The 21,013-nt window shown below is 45.6% G+C and overlaps 1 protein-coding gene across 5 annotated transcripts in view; it reads right to left on the reverse strand.

The window, feature by feature from the left end:
• Window positions 1-21,013, reverse strand: part of TTBK2 (tau tubulin kinase 2) — a 1,138,589-nt gene that overhangs the window by 951,043 nt on the left and 166,533 nt on the right. For all 5 annotated transcript variants that reach the window (XM_069638663.1, XM_069638662.1, XM_069638661.1 and 2 more), the window contains exon 3: window positions 12,150-12,309. In XM_069638663.1, the coding sequence (XP_069494764.1) occupies window positions 12,150-12,218 (69 nt within the window). In that variant the 5' untranslated portion in view covers window positions 12,219-12,309. The remainder of the gene's footprint in view (window positions 1-12,149; window positions 12,310-21,013) is intronic.

A 21,013-nucleotide genomic window follows, 5' to 3' on the forward strand; every position in this document is an offset into this window, starting at 1 on the left:
ACTTTTCTCTTTGGTAAATCATTATAAAACAGGATGGCTATCTTACATTAAAAAACTTCTTGTCTCTGTGGGTTCAGAATGCGGCTTCTCAAGTCCTCCGAGTCCTGCTGCTATGTCTGAAGGAATTTGAAAGAAGATTTTTGAATCTTTGGGGCAGTAGGTGGGAAGATATTAACCTTGTAAAACCACCCGTTAGAGTATCTCCCCGTCTCACCACCAACAGGGAAGGTTGCGTATCTTGATTTTGTGACAAATATTTACCACAGCTCACTTCTGTCCCAAGCTAGATTAAACACTTTGTAATTAAAGGGTATTTGAAACTCTGGCACATTACGTTTTATTCTGCCCCTTATACAACAACTTGCACAAACTATACCTTTTAACTCTGCTTAGAGGCTTTGGACTAAATCGCAAACCTGCTTTCATGGTGTTACTGTACCCTTCTAATGCCTTGGGTGCTTTTAAACTTCTCTACCTTGAATTTGCATGGAAAAGAAGAAACAGACTGTATTCTTTATGATGCTAACCACTATTTGTAATTCCCTGACATATTGTAATCCATTTACGTTTTTAACTATGATGCCCCACATTGAATGTATGCTGTTTTATGGATTTCCATTGAAAATCTGAAATAAATCTACTCCCAATTCCTCAGTCTTCAGCCACTAGACTGCAACCATGTGGAACCACAGCACCTACTCCAGAAGGACACTTGGGCCATCATTCGAAACTTTGGACTTCAATCAATGTACAAATAATCTGCAATGTCACGGGTGGCATCATGCAAAGGCTAATTTCATAGTAAATGACAGCTATATTTTCCGGTGCTCTTCCATTCCTCTACAGCTCTGGGCTAGGGACTACAACATGTGGCTCCTAGGTGAGAATATATTAGAAATATACAAGCCATTAATCAACAATGCCAGTCTGTGTCATGTCATCAAAGTCACTACAATTCCGCTTTATTTTCTGCAGGTGACTGTGCCTATCCTCTCCATCTATAACAAGTGACCCAATTGCTGATATCCCAGACAAACAAAGGTACAATACAACACATGTTCATTAGCGGCATCATTGAACATTTGATATGTAAAAGTAGCATGTCCAATGCCTCAAGACGCACAGTTAGTGTGCTGTTAGACACAGTAGCTTTGGTGAGCATACTTGAATAGGTGTAGCACGATATCACTATCCAAAGCTCCCTACTTCCAGAAGTGCAGGAGGATCTCAGACCACATACCCAGGCATTGCCTGTCGGAATAGTAGGACATAAGGGTCAGGGTGTGGCTACCAGGTACAATGTGGTGGAGTGTTCTTTCTCCTAAGCACTTTCCATTTGGCAGAGGCATATTTCAACTGTCAAACATGAGCGGATGATGGGAATAAGCTGGACAAGAAAACTTCACAGAATATCCAGATGCACCCAGGCCAGCATGTGAGAAGCATCAGTGAGAAGGAGGCACACATGGCAATCTGTATAATGCATGATCGTGTGTTCATGGCCACCCCATGTAGGCCACAAATACCACAACTGCCTGCATACAAGGACATGAATTGAGGAATAAATAGCACCAGGACAGCCAACACAGGTGGAACATGATTTTTTACATTGTCAAATTGCAAGCCCAAAGGCCACACAATCCATGCCCAAGCACTAGCAGAACCACATATTGGGGACAAATCAGTTTTATTCACAAATAATCACAGCAAAGGAACATGCGTGGGATTAGGAAGGGGCAAATACACATTGTAAAGTGGGAGTCTGAGAAGCGATGGGGCCGTCCAAGGCAACACATGGTGGTGTGATGCAACATAGAAGGCCCAGCAAAGGCATCAACATCAGCTGGCTGGGCACTAGGCCCTGGGAAAGCAAAGGATCTGATGATGGGCCAACCAGAGATTGTGGTCTTGCAGTGGAGACTGCCATACTGGGGAGAGGATTCTGGGAAACTTTGCAAACTGTTCACCACCACTGGTGAATGGCTAGGGGACCGCTGCTGGCAAAATATTGCAGCTGCCATCAATCAAGTAGGTGGTAGTTCAAGCAACAAAAGGAGGTCCATAAGAGGCTAAACTTCAAAAGGTGATGTTCTTTCAACTTTTAAGAGTACACCAATACCACAAGTGGCTCCTGATGCTAGTCCTGGAACGAATAGTGAAGCAGTTCACTTGAAAAGGTAGCTGTGCTGTAAAAAGTCAAACTTTTAATTTCAGGCCAGAAATGACTGAGAAAGTTGGCCCACCTCAACGGTATCTGCAAGTAGTGCCTGATCTGCAGAGCACAGCGAGCAACCCAGGAATTAGAGCTTAGGCCTGGAACAAAAGAGACTAATAGGAGAAATCTGGTCAACTATAATCTTAAAAAGAACCCATTGTTTAATGGGCAACCAATGCATTTAGACAGGTAGAAGAGAAAAGTGACTAAGAAAGTCAATAAGGGGATTGCGGTGTTCTGAATGACCATCACCTGTCTAAATCAGAAAGCAGGAAGACTCCTGTAAAGTGTCAGCATAGTCGAAATGCAACAGTATCAAGGCACGTGGCAACAAGCTAAGACATAGGATGATTTAACACAGAAGGCGGAAGTAGGAGCAAACCTTATTAATCTGAGGAATTATAGAGAAGCGGTTGTCAAATTTAAAAGCATGTTTTTTAACAGTGGAAACAGGTCTAGCACATGGCACAGCTGGTGTGCCAGGCATGAGCATCCCAGTGTGTCAGGCCCTCCGATAACAACCTCAGTTTTATAGGGAATGGATACTCGCCCAGCTAGAGGTTGCGGTCAGATCACTCTGGAATGGTGAGGCTGACACCCACCTCCCCCTCCCACCAAGACGGAAAGCTAGGTGTTATCTGGACAACTAAAGAAAAAAAACAAGGGAAGCCAGAGGTTGAACATAATAGTGAACATAATGCTTAAAGGGAACAGGAGAGTGAGAGTGGGATAGGGTGAGAGGGAGAGAGCGCGAGATTGTATTTCCGGGGAATGCCACAGACAAGTGGATTAAGCATAGCAAAAATTACATAGTCTGTTCTTTAGGAAAAAAAAAAAACACGCTAGAGATAATTAAGTTTTGGTTTGGGCACCTGTGTGGATTTATTAGCTTAGTGCAGCACTGGTTAATTCCGCATGGCTCCTTTTTAGACATGTGTGTCTGCTAATGTTTCATTTATTAGCGGATGGTCAGCAGCTATGTACACCAATTTGAAAAGCTGCGTTAGTCATCCTGTACCAGGCAGCTCCGTCATGGCAGTCGCATGATTCCACAATGGTGCCATACAGTATGCAAGTCTCCTGCTTTCCCATTAACTTCAGTTTGTGGGTGATAGTGATCCCCCATTGTCCGATCTGAGGTTTGTACCCTTTTGGTAAGCTTGCGTCTGCAACCAAGATAACATTTGTGGGTCACAAATACATACCATCTCTCTCCATGAGATGATTTACACTCACAAGCATATTCGAAAACTGCAATCATGAGGTTAACGCTTAACTATCTAAGCCCCTTGCATAAATAATTTTTGGGGCAATGTGTGCGACACACTGACAGAAGTCAGGAATGGGAGATCCTCCATAGATTTCCTCCAAGGCTGGCATCATGGCGCAGGTGGCTTTCCAGTACCCAAAGATTCCTCTCACCACATTTCCTGATCGCCACAATGGGACTTTGTCAGATTGAACAGAACAATTAAATTTACCTGCCAGAACAGTATGGTCGAACACAGAAATATGTTATCATTACATCACATGAATTGTTAGGACTGCTTTATTTTAAAATTCTAAAAAAACAAAATGCCTGGTACTGAACACTGTACACTTTAAACGTCCCTTGGGTCACTCTCAGCCAAGAAGTGCTGGCTTGAAATTCTGTGTAATAACATGCTAGAAGTGATCTCCAGGGTGCCTGATCAGTATGTGGAAAGCCAGGCTGAGAACTTGGCATTGGAATAGTTATTACGACAAACTCAGGAGACTGAAAACATATGTAGAGGTTTGAGAACTTGCATATATTTCTCATCCCGCAAAGATACTTAATTTGGTCTTCTGCGAAGGTCAGCAGCTTCATATTGTTATTCCGTGTTAACCTATTGCCAGTCTTCAGCAAAGTGGACCCTAGACTAGGCATGTCTTTGGAACACAGAACATGTCACCCATGTAAAATCTGTGGTATACTGGAGACGCCTAGGCATGTCCTCACGCAATGTATGAGTTTTGGGCCTCAGTACATGAAAGAGTTGGGCGTTTATTGCTAAGATGCTATTAAGAACCAGGCCTTTTGGAAGTACTGCCTTAGCACCAGAAATGCTTTGTTGCACAATTTGCTTTACACAATATGGATTAGCACGGTTGATTAATTGAATATTGATAGATTTTAGCTTTTATATGTCAAGGATTTTATTGTATTCATTTATCAGCGACATATTTACAGATATACGGTTAATTAACTTGCTAACGATTGGATATGAAGGTAATTATTATTATGTCATTTGAGAATTTGGATACAGTTTAGTGTATGTTTTTATGAATATGTTTCGTGAGAATATATTTGTATGTGACGTTTCTTTTGAAACTACACCACAATAAATAACAAAATAATAACTAAAAACACAAAGTCAGCCAGTGTGTCCTCTTGCAGAGTTTGCATACATATTTATTCAGGCCCATTAGGAAGTCTCACGGTTAGTTCCTTAGGGTTTGTTAGGAAAGATTTCCATTTAATAGGTATTTTTCCCTCCAGTTGTGTACCCCCACCCCCAACCTTTTGCTTTGTTTAAACACCATAGTCTGACTTTACCAGAGGAGCACAGCCTTCTGCTGCACTCCCCTGGGCTTTTCGCTCACTTTGTTACGGGGAAACTGACCTGCCCTTAAAGACAGACAGTCAGTCAGTACTGGGAAACTTTGTTTCCCTTAGTCCTTGTCAATGTTGCAACTTTCCTGCAACATGTTGCAAGTGCACATGTACCTTACAGTACAGTGCACTTGGGTCTTCCTGACATTTCTAAAGGCCCTAGATACTCTAAGGATTTTTTTTAGGAGAAGTGCAGATGTGCCTTGGACAGGGCTGGTGGCAGCGTATCATTTCATGTATTTTTTAAACCTTTCCTGCCAGGTAAACCGTGGTTACTGCATTTGGCACAAATAGGTGGTCTGACTCCAAAATGGCCATGCCACAAGGTTCTTTGTCCTGTCCTTTGGCCATCTTGCCCCTTCACATTCGCCAGGTTGAACCGACCCTCAGTCCTTATTTGGGCATGCATTCTCCCGCGAAACTCCAAGCTTTCGCGGGCTTCTGCATGCCTTGTGTGTGGTTCCGGGATGTGGGCTGGACTGTCTGATTCCAATACACATCCTGGGTGCCAGAGAGTCTGGTGTGCTTTGAATGCCTGGGACCACCATAGTCCATGATTGGTCCATGTGTGGTATGCCTGTATGTGAGCAGATCTCCCATTGGGTCCTCTTCGTTTTGGCGCAAAGGAGATTTTGGGTAAGAGAAGGCTCCATACCATGTCCATCTCTGGAGTTTTCACTGAACGAAGGACAGGATCCAAGTATCCTGAAACTAAGAAGCTGAGTCAAGGAACCGCTGGTGACCCGCAGGAAGGTTTGGCACCCTAAGCCCGCTGTCGTCCCGCTGGACCGCTCTGCATCTGGTCATCCTAGAAAGAATGCAAAGACGCTTCGAACCATTGGAATAGTGGGAACAACTATTCTCAGCACCTTCATCAAAACCTGCAAGTAAGCCTTTTCGGAAGTGTCCCTGGGCCAACCAGCTTGCGCAGGACCTTTGCCCCGATACCACCGCCGTTTCAAGAAGGCCCTTGAAACGTGGTACATCGCAAGCTCTGTATTCACAGCACTCATACCGAATTTCATACACTTGGCGTTCCCAGGTCTGAAGCAAAGAGCACCCAAACCGAAGTACATCCAGTTACTGCATCGCCCAGCCGTGGTGACGAACTTTGCAAACTCATTGCAGCTGTGCTCCTCTGTGCCTTGAAGCCTGCTACAGCGGAACTGGCTTGATCCATCCACCAGGAGCAGAGAAATCACCACTGTCCCGTTTGGGAATCAACGCTGTAAATTTGTCGCTGAAAGCCGCAGAGCCACGAGATTGCCTCATTTAAACCTGCAAACGAAGTGGACTCGACTGCCGAAGTTTGGTCCGGAGTGCGCTGGGGGTGGGGGGCGGTGAGTAATTGCAACCCTAACCGGTGGCCCCTAGAGCATCCATCAATTTTTACGCACGAGTGGCCCCTGAGGGCCCCTCTCCGTTTCGACTGCTAGTACGAACTAGCAAACTATTCCCAACTCTTGGAACCTGCTCTGCCCTCAAAGGAAGACCCTCCTCGAGTAGTGGGAACCTATTCTGGGTCACCTCACCTGCCTTCCTGAGCTGCTAGAGCCCCTACAAAAGACACTGCTTCGCCCATCCGCACTGCCGCATGTGCCAGCTTTGCAAGTACATTTGAGCACTAGGCTCCCTCATCTTAGGGATTGGACTGCCTTTCAGATAGGATTGTGTTTGATGCAGAAGGGCCTAAAGGCTATTTGCACCACCCGTTTCCTTCCCTTTTTAGGTTGTGGAGCCATTTCGTGCATTAACACTTTAGACCCCATTGGTCTTGTGTATATGTATATTGATAGGATTGTGTTGGCTTAGAAGTATTACTGAGATTTTATTTGTATGTTGAATCTAAAAGGCCTCGAAATAAATGTATTACACCTGACTGGGAGTGATTTGTAAGTGTCCTTTACTCTGTGTGCTCATTGAAGTCTTTCAGTCACCCTCACCTCCCCAGAAACTTATTCTTGACCGCCGCCAATGCTACCTTGATTAGTCCGACTTGTCCAGGTGGTTACCTTGTTCCAAGAAACTAGGCTGGCCTTCTGAACCTCTGCCCACCAGGTCAGAGTTCAGAAATCCATCTTAACAGCAGTGTCGGATTGGCCCCTCGGCCCGTGGCCGGGCTGAAAGCGTCCCTGGGGGGTGGGTGCCGGTTTCTTATCATGCCTGGGCCAGTTTGGAAGAAAATAAAAATAGAAAATGTATTTATTTTTTTCAAATTTTTGTTTCTTTTTCAAAAAGCCTTTCATCCTTCTTAGGTCGATACATGAGTATCAACACAGGTTGGGCGATATTGTATGCATATTTGTTCTATAAAAAAGAGCTTCACGTAAGTGCTATACAACAACATATCATTTGGCCTTAGACATCTGCTTGTATTTACAGTGATTTAGTGTACTTAGGGACAATGCTATTTGATGCCACTTCCTGTTTTGTCAAGGGGTGAAAGGTCGTGTTTCATTACTTCCTCGGATGTCACTTTGGGGAGGGGTCATCAGAGGTCAAGGGTCGTGAGGCGAGGGGTAAGCCACTTTTTTGAGGCGAGGGGTGGGCCACTTTTTTGGGTGACCGGGCCGATTTCTTGTCCCAGTCCGACCCTGCTTAACAGGGTTCATGTGATTCAGCAACAAAATAACTCCTCTATGGGGTGGGCGCCCTCAGGACTCCTGTGACACAAGTGTCCAACTCGCAGTGTCAATACATTTCGCATTCCCTTCTCCAATGTGCATGCATGAGCTGAGGCCAGGGTGATACTACCGAGTTTTGTTGCCACTCTATCTACTTGAAGAGGGTTCCACAGCTCACACCCGCTACTGCTTAAAGTCGCTCACTGCTCTGGCAATACTGCCTTGAAGGATGGCTTTCCTGGGAGTCCCGTAAAGAACTTGAGATGAGTCAGGGATCTGAGACATCCCCTTTCTGTACATTTCCACTTGTTTATTAGTGTCCGTGGTAGATGTCCTCCCTACTTGCTCCTCTTAACCAAGTTATTGCCAATACTCTGATCTCAAATTTTAAGTGACCGGATGCCAATTTCGGTTTTCTCTTTGTCGCAACGTTTCTTAGTTAAATATATTGTTCCTAAAGACATACTAACCGATAGGATCACTCAAAAGAGAGTCCAGGATGGGCTGAATTAGGGCAGCTCAGCACCATTCTCTGTTAAGGGGAACAAAAGCATACGGCCAGCTAGGCACACAGGGAGGGATGGAGGGTGGTGGGGGCACATGGGTGCAGTCACTGAAGTGCTCAGACTTCCCTCTTCAGTACTATGGCATGTGCTTGGAGGATTTTAGTGCTACATTTTCAGAGGAGCCTCAATTAGGAATTCTTGATTTATTTTGTGATGGGTGGAGGTGTCAGAGGAGTGGCGTGTCCAAACTTTGACTGGGGTGGTCCAAGTGGGGCATTGACTTAAGCAGGGATGGCATGAAGTATGAGCACCCACACAGATAATGATCAAAGTTTGGATAACGGGATGGCTAATCACCCCAGGCACTCACAGGACATGCCTCTGCCAGAGAAGGGACGCTTAGTTCAATGTTAGCACTATTATATATGGTTCTGTTGCTTAGAAAAATGGCCACCTGTGTTTGTCAAACTTTGATTGAAAAAGGAAGGGGGTAGTACATTTTTCATTGTGCTTTCTTTGCTTTGTGTATTGAAGAATAAGAAAGGTGTGCTCAGTGTTGGCATGAGGACGAGTTTTGGACCAGCAATGGATTTAATCTCTGCAGAAACTGGGAAGTGTCTGAATAAAAATGACAGGATATTTCAGAAATCACTAGGTTACTGACAGGGCTCCGATAGCTTACCATGTTTCAGGCAATTTTAACATTTCTCTAGATTAAGTGTTTTCATCATGGCATATGATCTGATGTATGGCATTTATAACGTGCCTGTACACAAGTGTTTCTAGGCGCCACAAGACAAGGGCGGTAAGAGATAGGGAGGACAAGACAAGCGATTGTACTAGGCCTTGTGTCATTCAAATCGTGCAAGTGCGACAATAGAAGTGCAAGGGGAAGGAGAGGGGGGGGTGCTAGGGAAAGGAGAGGGGGAAGTGCAAGGGAGAGGAGAGGGGGAGTGATGCCAGGGCAGCACGGCTCTGGGTAAGTGCAAGAAGGTGGGGGGGCTGTAGGGGTTACACTTACAGCCCCCACGTGCGCGGTAGGCCAGGAGGCAGTACAAAAGAAGAATGGTCATGGAAGACCTTGGAACCCATTGAGACTGAGGGAATAAAGCAAACCAGTTGGCGCAGCAGACAGATAAATTAGCAAGGGAGCAAGAGAGAGAAGGCAGAGAAGAAAAGGAGGGTCTTGAGATGCTTCCGAAAGGTCAGGTGGTCTAGCTTAAGTCTGAGAGGGGCAGGAAGGCCATTCCAGAGGGAGGCACCTGCAAAGGAGAGAGATCGACCCCCACTCTCTGCCTGGAGAAGCGTCTGACCCTCAGGTAGCTCAGCAAAGTGCTCTAGAAGGAAGGTATTTCGGAAGAGACTTTGATGTAGTGCGGCCTCCAGACCCAGAAAGCCTTGTGGAGGATGCAGAGGGTCTTGAACTTGATTCTTGCAGCCACCAGGAGCCAGTGGAGAGATTTCAGGGCTGAAGAGGTAAGGCCCCTGGGCTTGAGGCCAAGGATAAGTCTTGCAGTACTGATCTGGATTAGTTGTAGGGGGGAAAGATTAGAGTTAGGCAGACTGAGAAAGAGGTGGTTGCAGTAGTCCAGCCTGGAGAGAACCAGGGCTCTGGAGACGGTGAGCTTCTGGGGGAAAAGTGAGAAAAGGTAGAATACCTCTGAGGAGGTGCAGTTGGTAGAGGGCCTTTTTGGCAAGGTCCCTGATGAGGGGAGCGAGTGGAGTCGAAGATGACACTAAGGGTTTTTGCCTCATAGGAAGGCAAGGGTAGAGGGCCCAAGGAGGGTGACCAGACAGAAGGAAAGCAGGAGCAAGGGTCCCAATGAGAAGGATCTCCATCTTACTGGCATTAAGGCAAAGATCGTTGGAGGCGCACCAATCCTGAACACAGTCAGGAATGAGCAAGGGAGGAGAGGAGATTGAGGGAAGCCTGAAAGAGAGCCGAGTGTCATCGGAAAGTTAGAAGAGAAGGTGGAGATCAGGTGGGCCAAAGGGGCCAGATAGACATTGAAGAGCCAGGGCGAGAGGCTAGAGCCCTTGGGGGGCACCACATGTGGAGAGAGAGGTGTTGGAGATAAAGGACCCAAGTTGGACCTGGGAGGGATGGTCCAGGAGGAAGGAGGTCAGCCACACCAGGGCCCGATCCGTGATGCCCAGGTTCACACGGAGTCGGTTGATCAGGGTGGCGTGACTGTCGAAAGCAGGGGAAAGGTCAAGGAGGTTTAGGGCAGAGGGAGTGCTGGAGTTGAGGTTAGAGAGCAGATCTTTACGGGTGTTCAGGAGAGCAGTTTCTGTGCCTCTGGCTGCTCTGAAGCCAGACTGATGGTCATGGAGGCAGCCAACAGATTCAGTGTTGAGGGTAAGCTGGGAGATGGCAAGCTTTTCCAGGAGTTTGCCCAGGGAGTGATAGAAATCGGATGATATTATGCCAGACATGTAGGATTGGCAGTAGGCTTTTTTTTTTTAGGAGGGGGTGCACAAGGGAGTGCTTGAGGAGAGAGGGGAAATATCAAGTGGTGAAAGAGTGATTGCCACCCTCGCTCCGGCCTTGGACAATTTCTCCAATGTGGTCCTTAATGGTTCTGGGGGAACAGGGGAGCACCTGTTTGGATGATACTTTCATAAATTTGACTTGTCTAGAGACATTGTCAGGTGTAGTCAGAGCAAAGGAGGAAAAAAGAAGAGGAGAAGAGGGAGAAGTGGCCTAAGGGGGCCTGAGAGGGGTATGGAAGAGGCAAGGGGACAGGATGGCCTGAGTCTTACTGGTGAAATGAGAAGCCAGAGCCATACAGAGGGCCTGTGAGGGTAAAGGAGAGGTAGACTGTAGTAGGATCGGCCAGCTCGTTGCAGATTTTGAAGAATTGGGCCATGTTGTTAGAGGCCGCAGAGACGTGGGCTTGGATATGGACCCTCTTCTAGGAGAGGACAGAGTCTATTTCCTTTGGAGCAGGTCAGGTGGTAGGCCAGTTTGTCAGAGGATGTGCCCAAAGCCCTCCACTTCCTGTCAGCCCCCTTGCACTTGCGTTTCGGGGCAGCGAGGTCCGAGTCGTGCCAAGAGTTGCACTTGGAACTAGGCTTCAGACAGATTCTCTTGACAGGGCCAAGGATGTCCAGAGTGTTGGGGATAGAAAGATGCAGGTTAGAGAGGGCTGTTTGAGGGTGCGAGTCAGCCGCAGGAGTAGTAGGAGCAGAGAAAATAGAGGCAAAGATGTCCACAGACACTCGCTTCATAGGCCGAATGACCGAGAAGGAAAGAAGGAAAGGGGCAGTGCTGGGGTAGGCTTTGCCTGAGGGATAAGAAGTTTCAGGTAAGAGGAGAGCAGAAGGTAGTCAGTCCAACAGAGAGGAGTGGCGAGAGGGTTAGAGAGGGGGATGTCTGAGGAGATGAGATCATCCATGGTGTGTCCAGCAGAGTGCGTCGGACCAGAGGGAAGAATGGAAAGGGAGAGAGCCTCGCATAGGTTGGAGAAGAGCCCAAAAGGAGGGATTAGAAGCATCCAGGTGGATGTTGAGGTCTCCAAGGAGGAGAAGTTGAGAGGTCGAGGCAAGGAGAGAAGAGGGGTCAGCCCATTCTGAGAGGAAGAGGGTGGCCTGGCCAGGTGGCGTTTAGAAGGTGGCCATTGTCAGAGGGGCCAGGAGAGAAAGCAAACCTGCAGACTAGGCATTCAAAAGGAGGAGTAGGGCTGCGTAGGAATGACAGAAGCAGGGACCCACTCCAGAAAGAACAGGGCCCCTCCACCTCCGGGCCAGTAGGTTCTGGGCTCGGAGAGGATCTTGCACCCTCAGGGAGATTGTCAAAGCACATGACAGAGCTAGCCGTGGACCATGTCTCTGAGTGAGAACATCCAGGTCAAGGTCTTCGCGAAGGTGGCAGATGTCAGGAATGTTTGACAGCAGAGCAAGAGTTGAGAGTAGCTAAGGTAGCAGGTTGCCACATTTGAAAGATTTACGGGGGGGGCGGGGTGCAGGAGTGAAGTACACCCAGCAGAGGCGGTAGAAGTACAAGAATGAGAATTGAGAAAGAAGACAAAGGACAAATTGATATATTGAAAAATGAAATGGCATCCACTTGCAAAAGGCCTGGCGAGGATATCACAGATTTTGTGTTTAAAGGACACTAAGCTTTCCAATAGAATAAAGGCTGCAAATGTATGTTTGGAAATACTCACCACCTTCCATCTTTCTTTGACCAGTATTCCCACGCAGAGGATGTCAGGCTGCTCACCTCCCCCACTCATCGCAATCTGCTGTGGTGTCAGTGCTGCTATGCAGAGCAGATGTCAGTGGAAATCATCTGGCTCCCAGTGGTGGCTTCCATTTAACCGGAGGCTACAAAAACAAAGGAATGTTAGATCTCACCAACTAAACCAAGACTTTGCTCAACTTCAGCAACAATTAAATTCCTAATCTTATTTAGGTATCTAGGTTTTAAGAAAAGAATTCTACAACTCACACCTACCACAAAAACTACTTGAGGATACATGTAAATTGCTATGCAACAACTGCAATACTAGACATTACAAGGCAGCAGATTTCGGCTTTTAATGGCATTCTACACAAAATACACATTCAAAAGAAACAATCTTACCAAGAACCAATAGAATCCTTAATAAAGAATTGCATTTCATTGAGAACATGTTTTATATATTGCTCATAGCGCCAGAATCCTGCTTCAGGCAGCTTGCATAGAAGCAGGAGTGGGTTTGACAACACACCAGAGGGAAGGAAGTCTAGAGAAGGGCTTTAGGTAACATGGGTCAACCAGCAAAACAGAAACATAGTTTTTCTGCACACTGTCAGGATTAAGGAAATAAGAGGTAGTAAGGAATGGAAAGACAGATCAGGTGGAATTTGGGCGTTAGACAGCCAGAAGACCAATGGGGAAGAGATTGTGCTACGTTTTGTGAAGTACATAGTTCACAGGAATTACGATTCTGGGATGGCCCCCAGATCAGACCCTGGGTATGAAAAACAGACAAAGGACAAACCCATTTCAAGACTGAATACTAACATTTTAGGGCTAGCATAAAGTTAATTGGCAACTTAGTGGGTGGTTCACTCTTGTTTTTCTTCCTTCCCTTTTGTATGCTTTGGGATATTTACCCCATTGTGATTACTGGAAGACTCTTCCGCCTCGGCACTCCGCTCGCCTGGGTTATGAACATCAGGTCTAGTCTGCTCTCTGCCTTCATTGTCATCTGTGCAGTCTTTCTGAATACGCACCCATCTCATTTACGCTCATACATTCTACTCTCCCACCACATGGCTCTAGTATTGATCTTTCACCAATGGCAGTTCTGTGCGGTCCTCTGCCCCTGGCAATACTATATGCTAGTCCTCATTACACAGCCTACCTCCCCCTCAGCTACAGCCCCATGCTTACCTTTTCTATAACCAGGGACTTTCACTTCTGCGCTGGCATGTGAGCAAAGGGGTACCCAGATTTCCTAGAGGATAGCTGTGTGACAGTTTAATCCACATACCCCGACCTTCCAACTATCGGGATAGAGGGATAGGAAAGGGCCGCTAGGTTTCAGCAGGACACCAGAGCTGAACGCCTTCCCTTGTGCCTTCTCAGATTCCCTTGTTATCAGAGACATTGTGCATTTAGATACTATACGTCCTTTTCCATCTACCAGTAATCTGGTGAAGAATCTGCTCTTTACCTTCCCTTGCTTCACCTACCCACCCTCCCTCCCCCATTTCGTTGGACAGTAGTGGCCCTGGGTGTACCATTCAACAGGGAACTCTAGGGTTCAGTAGGAAGGGAGTTCCAAGAGTCACCCTCAAATCGTGCCACCTTCAGGCAATTGGGATCAGTCATTGTGGCATCTGAGATAGGCAGGGCCCTCCCAAAAACAGTTGTACCTCGGCTGGTATGTGGCTACCAGATAAAGTGGCAATCTCACCATAGGTGTTTAGTCGGTAGATAATGTGAAAACACTTTGGTGATGCAGCCTGAAGTGAGGCTATAGCGGGGATTGTGAGCCAAACAGTCAAAAATCTATTTGATGACTTTACAGAAACCAACACCTAGTGATGCCATTGCCGGAGACATCTCGTCGAACAGCTTAAGCACTAATTAAAGACAGAAACAAATACTTTAGTTCTCTGTGGGTTAGTGGAGATTTTGGCTGCTAATGCAATGCCTATCTCATCAGGCTAGTGTATGTGAGGAAAGAGTACCGTTGTGCTGTAATGGGAGGAAGGAGGATTGGGTTCAGTATTGTCGGGTGGTAAAAAGCCAACTTGGAGACTACATTTACGTGCCACCTAAACGACAGGTCAGAGGTAAACGTCACCACCAAGTTGTCAACTTCATATTTTGGAGATTTGTTGGCCCAGAGTTGTTGAATGGTGTGAAGTGATTTTTACATAAAATTGGTGAGGATACCCAACTACTACCCATTTGCAGAACCAAGGGGTAAGCTTTGATGCACCTCAAATACATCAATACCAGTGATCACCCCCTCGAGTCATCACCACCCCTCATTAAAATGCTCGTAGAAGCAGATTAACTTCAGAACCTTATCCACCCACCTGTGCATCACAAGTTGATCATGGTCAACTTGCAACGTTGGGCGATTGCTGCGGCATCGTCCCACACTAGGCTAAATACCTTTATTTACAGATGAAGTAGCTGCTCTCCACAGTGCTCGATACCCCGCCCCACAGCTCTAATCAAATGCTGGATTGCAACAATACACAAATTAAAAGACACAGAAGAGAAATATACTTTAGTACCTAATAAATAGGACATTACATGGAAAGGACATTCCTCTGCTCAAAAACTGATACTAAAAAAATTAAGAATGCTACACAGGAAATACCACAAGAACAATCGGAAAGGTGTACACATTTTTTAATTCAAAGAAACCCAATAAGCCATAGAAACGTAAGACTCGAGAGAAGTCCTAGTAAAGAAAATATACAAAAATCTGATATGTAGAACAAAATACTAACCTAATAACCATAGAACACATACATGTAAGGGCTATTACAAATTTTAGAGCTAAGTGTCACAGATTTTGAAAATAAACCTCCATTATAAGGTACAAATTCACTGGAAATAAATGTATGATATAAAGCGGATGAAAACTTCGACTCAAATGCTTGAGTTTCGGCTAATGAGGCAGAAGTTCATATAGCCCAGCCTTCATCCGGATGCAAGGAAATTGCAGGAACACTATTTATGGCTTGAATGGAAATGTTTGGAGCTATTCTAAAAAGGTTCAGAAAGATTTGGCAAGCTCAAAGATTCTAAAGTGTTTACAATACTTTGTTATGTGAAAGTAAAACACATTTCTTTAGGAATTTACTAAATGCCCTTTGTGCAGTGCTGGGTGTTCCATACGGAACTAGTGTGGCTCAAACAGAAAATAGATGCCTAAACCCATCAAAGACAGGGGTCCTGCTATTGCCCCTGCAGCCCTAATCTTAAAGGATGGTTGGCAACAAAACAAAGGACACAGAAGAGAAATATATGTTATTAACTAAATATTAATAGAACCTTACACATTGTCAATTCCAGTTGAAAAACGACCAAATAAAAAAAAATTGACAATACCTACTGAAGAAGAGCTGATATTGTCAGTTTCTGTGGCCTGCGGCTGGTTTTGTGGTTTGGGAATAGGGTAAGTGCGTACCGCTGACAAATAGCTACTACGCCTGGGAGTGAGCATCAACGCATTGCAACATGCTTGATCCTGAAGCCTCCATGCTGTTCCTCTGTTCAATGTCTTTCTTTTACTTTCTTCCCAGAAACCAGTGGCTCCATCTGGTAAACGTGGCTGCCACAGAAGACTGCTGTCATCCGGCTTTCTCTACAACTCCTATTCTGGCAATAGCTTCTGGCAAACACAGCTGCTGATTCACTTCCTGTCTGTTCAATCTAGTCTTTGAATTCAGAGGACAGTCCTACCACACAGAGGATGCCGTTTTCAGGCTTGTTCCCAGATGCCCTGCCCAGTCTTGATGGTGGTAGACAAACCTGACATATGAAACCCACCCCTGCAAGACCAGTTATGTTGCAGTGTTATCTTAAGCAGCTTCTGTGCCAAATCAGCATCTTAGTTTCAAAGCGCCTGGCTTTTCTGGAAGTTGATGTATTGTGTCGCCTCTGGGTTTCCAGACCTTAGTCTGTGGAGGAGGAAGGAGGGTTAGGGGAAGAGAAGGAGATGAAATAGCGGGTGCAAGAGCAAACATGCAAAGAGAGAGGGTGATGTAGCAAAGGAAGGGGAATGTTCGTGATGGCTTGAATAAATATGGATCCATTACAGTGGGCCATTAGGGTGGATTGCAGAAAAGCAATATATTCTAAGCACAATTGGAATTTTTCGTAATATGCGAAGGAGCTAGCTTCAAGGCACAACAGATATAAATAATTCATAGCGGTTGGATGCATGAAGGGTTTAAGAAGTTCTTGAAATGCTTAGTTAGAATATGGTGGCTTGAAACCTGGTATTATTTCACAATCTGCACACAGAAGAGACCTCCGAAAAATATTATGGGAATGCCAAGCCTGGAAGTCTCGAATAGACTGAAAGGTGAATATAGTTGGAAAGCGAGAGGTTAGGAAGGTTTGTTATAGATCAGTTGACTCCTTTCCAGAATTGTTACAAAGCTGGCACTCCCAAGTGTGTGAAGATCCCATAACCTGAAGCCCCTATCCTGCTACAGTGGAAAACCAATGGAGATACATCAAGCAGAACTTAATCAGTATTTCCTTCCCTTAGTTAAAATAAATACCCTAGAGCCGTCCAAACTAAACACCCCTTTAACCATTAAACAGCCCTCTTTCAATTCGGTTTTGTCAGGAAAACTCAGATGAAACTTTTTAATCCACCGAGGTGCTGGAATCCACCCGGACGCTTCATTCTTCAGGACCAAACCCTTTCCAATCCATGAGGTATTGGTTGTAACTAACCCACAAAGCTGGTTAGCATGAGCAAAAAAAGGTAACAACATTAACCACTGCACCATGGATGTCAGTCCAACACCTGTGAGACAGGCATGGTTTCATGAGACACAGACGCAAAAGGGTAAGTTCGAAAACCTTTGTTTACTAATGTCCCTGGGTTGGTGTAATGCCTGACTGGCCCTAACTCTAAAGAGGTAAATCCGTTAACTGATGTTTCTAATGGTCGTTGTTGTCCAAGAGTCCACAATAAAAGTCTGTCTGTGTCTAAGCCTATGCTTGCCCTCACTCTGTACAAAAATGTTATGGGACGTCTTTTCAAAAATAAGAGAACAGTGGCTCAACAAAAAGTGGAAACCAAGGTTGGTTTCAGGTAGTCTTCTTACCAGGTGCTGCTTGGTCAATGTCGCACAACTGACTTCAATCAACGGGGCTGTTTGTAAGACCTTCTCCACTGGCCCCTTGTAGTTATTCCAACTACCTTCAATTTCTGAGTTTCTTGGGGTTCCCTTCCCCAAGCTTCAACTTGTTCAAGTTTCAAAACACCACAGAATAATAGAAACAGTTCCTTTTGTAAGCTTCTCGGGGTACCCTTCCCCATGCCTCAATCCTCTCAACAGTATAACACAACTAATATGTCTCTAGCTTGGTTGAGCTTCTTAGAATTCCCTACCCCAAGCTCAGGCTCCTTCCAACCATTAAACACAAACTTACTGTTGTCGGGATGTTTTTCCGGCCAGGCCTGTCAGGGTTCCTTCCCCAAGCTGTATGCCTATTCCAGCTTTCAAACACACAATTTTAACATGTCAGAGGTTCACAGGGCATCCTTCCCCGTATTTTCTTTTTTTTTTGTTCTTTATTTTTCTTCATTTTCCATATCATTGACATCATCATAACAATGAACAATTCAGCCAGCAATTCCCCCAACCCTGCCCCTCCCCCTCCTCTCCGCCAGAAGTTAAGTAAAGCGTCTTTTCCTCAGGATCCCACAATGTCCAGTAATCTTATCTTGTGTGGGCACCATTGCAACATGTAGTCACTTTGCAAGTAGTTTAGTACCGGACCCCAGTCTTTCTTGAAGCCCTCTTGATCTCCATAGATGTTATATGTTAACCATTGTACGGACACGAAGGACCAAACCTTTTGGAGCCAGTCTTGGAGTGTGGGTGGTGACTGCTGATTCCATCTTTGCACAATAACCAACCATGACACAATCAAGAATATCATTAACCCCTTTTTTTTTGTTTTGGTAGGAACTTTCGACTTTGGTTCCTACATACCACACAGCCATACCTTTTCACCTAGCTGATCCACTCCCTGAAACATCTTTTGCATTTGTGATTTAACCCCGTCCCAGAATATCTGTAGATCCGGGCATTCCCTCCATATAGGTTTCCAGTCCCCCACTTTCTTGCAATCCCTGGATGACTGTGGGAACCTTACATGTATCCTCTCTGGGTGTAGTGCAATTCTAACATTTTTTGTCTGCATTTCTCTTAACTGTATGGCTCGAGTTAGTTTTGGGATAGCCCCCCACAAATAATGTTCCTTTGGTATCGACTCTGTTAGGAAGGATTCTCTGTTTAGGCTGAATTTCCTAACCTAGTGAGTCCCCCAGCAGCTTTGCTGGATTTTTGGGGTTTATTTTTTTCTCTTGCCAAGAGTGAGACTCTTTTACCCTCACTCTTGGACATGACTTGAGTGTTTCTGCGACTTGCTATGTGCTTATGGGCTAGGGGGTAATTTTCCCCATAGGCCATCATTGGTTTTTGAATGTGTGTTACACAGCACCCTCAGTGCAGTAGCACAGGGGTGTCCTAGAGACCCCCAAACATAGACTCCACACCCTGGGACTGACTACTGTCTCCCTGGGTCTGTAAAGTTACCATTGACTTTACTAGTCTTAACTTAGGAACTTAACCAGTACAAACCATCTTACTGTGGAAGTACTGGTAGGGGCAATTAGATTGCCCCTGGGTCTGTTGTCGAGGGGGTACTGTCCCGTCCCCCCTCGCCGAGTTCTGGCTGGTGGCAGTGGATACCACGGAAATATTCCACCAGAATATTTCCCAATGGGATTTCCCATTGTTTTTAATGCACCACTTTTTGGTGCAATGTTAAAGATACCGCCGGGTTATTTATTTAATATAAATTCACCGGTTGGGATTTTTTGCCAGAACTCGCCGCCAAAATGGCGTCTAGGTTCACTTCAGTAACCCTGAACCCGAGTCGAGCCTTTGTTCCACTTTTGGCGGGCTTCTGCACAGAAGCCCTCCAAAGTGGTGGCATTCTGTCTGGGTACCACAGGGGGTGTGGGAGGGGGTTTAGGCACCCTGGACTGAGTTGCCTTGCCAACTCATGTCGCACTCTAGTGTGATTGGCCCAAGTGGTGAGCCACCCCGCTCACCACTTAGCATGTTTGAGTGACAGCTAGGCTGTATGAATGGGGGTTTGCTGCATAAAAGCAGGGTTTTTGGGACTGGTTCTTCAGAAGTCGCCACAGGACCTAAGAAGCCGAAGAGGGAGAAGCCGAGCCGACCTGCCGAGACGACGCCACCGGTGAAGCCCTGCAGAACCGTCTCACCACTTTTCCCGACGACAGAGGAGATCTCCCACCGGAGAGTCTTCTTCCCTTAACTGGTGGGGACAACCAGTTGCTGCCTTCTTTTCGCCGTCCCGAAGCATCTCGTGGCCGCCTTGCCTGTGCCAAGCACCCTGGCAACCGGGATACCACTTTTTACCTCAACCGCGAAAGAGGGGTACAAATCCTTTGTGACCGGAAAACTCCACGCCTGGTCTCTTCCCTGGTAGTGCAACGATCTGCAGCTTTCCTCCACGCCGGGATCACCTCTTCCCCTGGACGACGCCGCGACTTACACCCACTACCAGGAACAACTACCACCGCTGGAGGATCCTTTCCACTTTTAAAGGTACTGTGTTCCGCCCGGCCTCCCTTGCCACCGATTGTACGGGGTAGATTTAGCCCTCGGCTCTCGAACCTGGGTAGGTCTGGGACACCCTAACTAAACTTTCCAGAACCGTAGTAAAACCTTTTTCTCTCACCTGCAAAGACTGATGACATTGTGTGATCTTGGGCATATTTTTCGCCTGGCTCCCTCTAAAGCGGGCCCCGAACTAATTCTCCTTGTTCCACCATTGACTGTCTTTGCTAACCTTATGTGAAAAGTGTTTTACCTTACTGCTCTCTTTATTTCTGCCTTTTCCCTCCCTTTTGGTAATACTTGTTGGAGTGTCATCTAACGTTAAGCGCTCACCTCTGTTTGGAAATAAGTGGGGTTAACTTAGAATTGTCCAACAAATGATTAGGGATGTACATATGAGTAATAGTAACTGTGTTTGACTTTCTTATCTTTTCTATTGTGCTAGTGTAATTTATGAGTGTACCTTTAATAAATAAGTCTATACTTTTACACCTAGCTCTGGTCAGTGTTTGCTTGTGCTACTGTGCCTCTGTACCTATTATGTATCCTCTGTATACTCCCTAACTCTTCTTGAGGGAAGTCTGACTGCTCAGCCACAGCTACCACAGTGAATCTGTGTGGTACAGACTGCTACCAAGTGGGTTTACTGCCAACACCTGTAGACTTAAATCTTTTGCAGTGGTCCCAGAGGGAACTGCACAGGTGTCTGCCTAACAGACTCCACCAGGGTCTTTTCCCATTTTTTCATATAGCTCCATTGTATTTGTTCCAATCTATAGATATTGGAGGTCAGTTTCTCTTATCCCGTGTGGGAGGTTATGTATGTTTCACATGGCGTAAGTGGTTTATGAATAAGAGCATTTAGGGAATCTAATGATCTATATGTGTTTTCCGTTTTAGTTAACAAATGAATTATTTGCTCATTGTTTATAGGTTCCTTTACTCCCTTTCCAGTTCCACAAAATTCTGCAACTGATATATTGTTTTACTCCACTTTTGTTTTTGGGTCAGGCGTAAAACCTGCAAACTGTATGCATTACTATTTTAAGTATTTTTTTTTTAAATAGATCAAATTTTAAACAAAGCTTGACATATAACCTATTTCCATTTGTAACATGCATAGTTTTCTTATGCATCCATTTTATTTGCTGGGTTTATCCATTTTAAATATAGT

This window comes from Ambystoma mexicanum, chromosome 14, assembly GCF_040938575.1.
Source record: "Ambystoma mexicanum isolate Mex_15411 chromosome 14, UKY_AmexF1_1, whole genome shotgun sequence".
NCBI classification, from domain to species: domain Eukaryota; kingdom Metazoa; phylum Chordata; class Amphibia; order Caudata; family Ambystomatidae; genus Ambystoma; species Ambystoma mexicanum.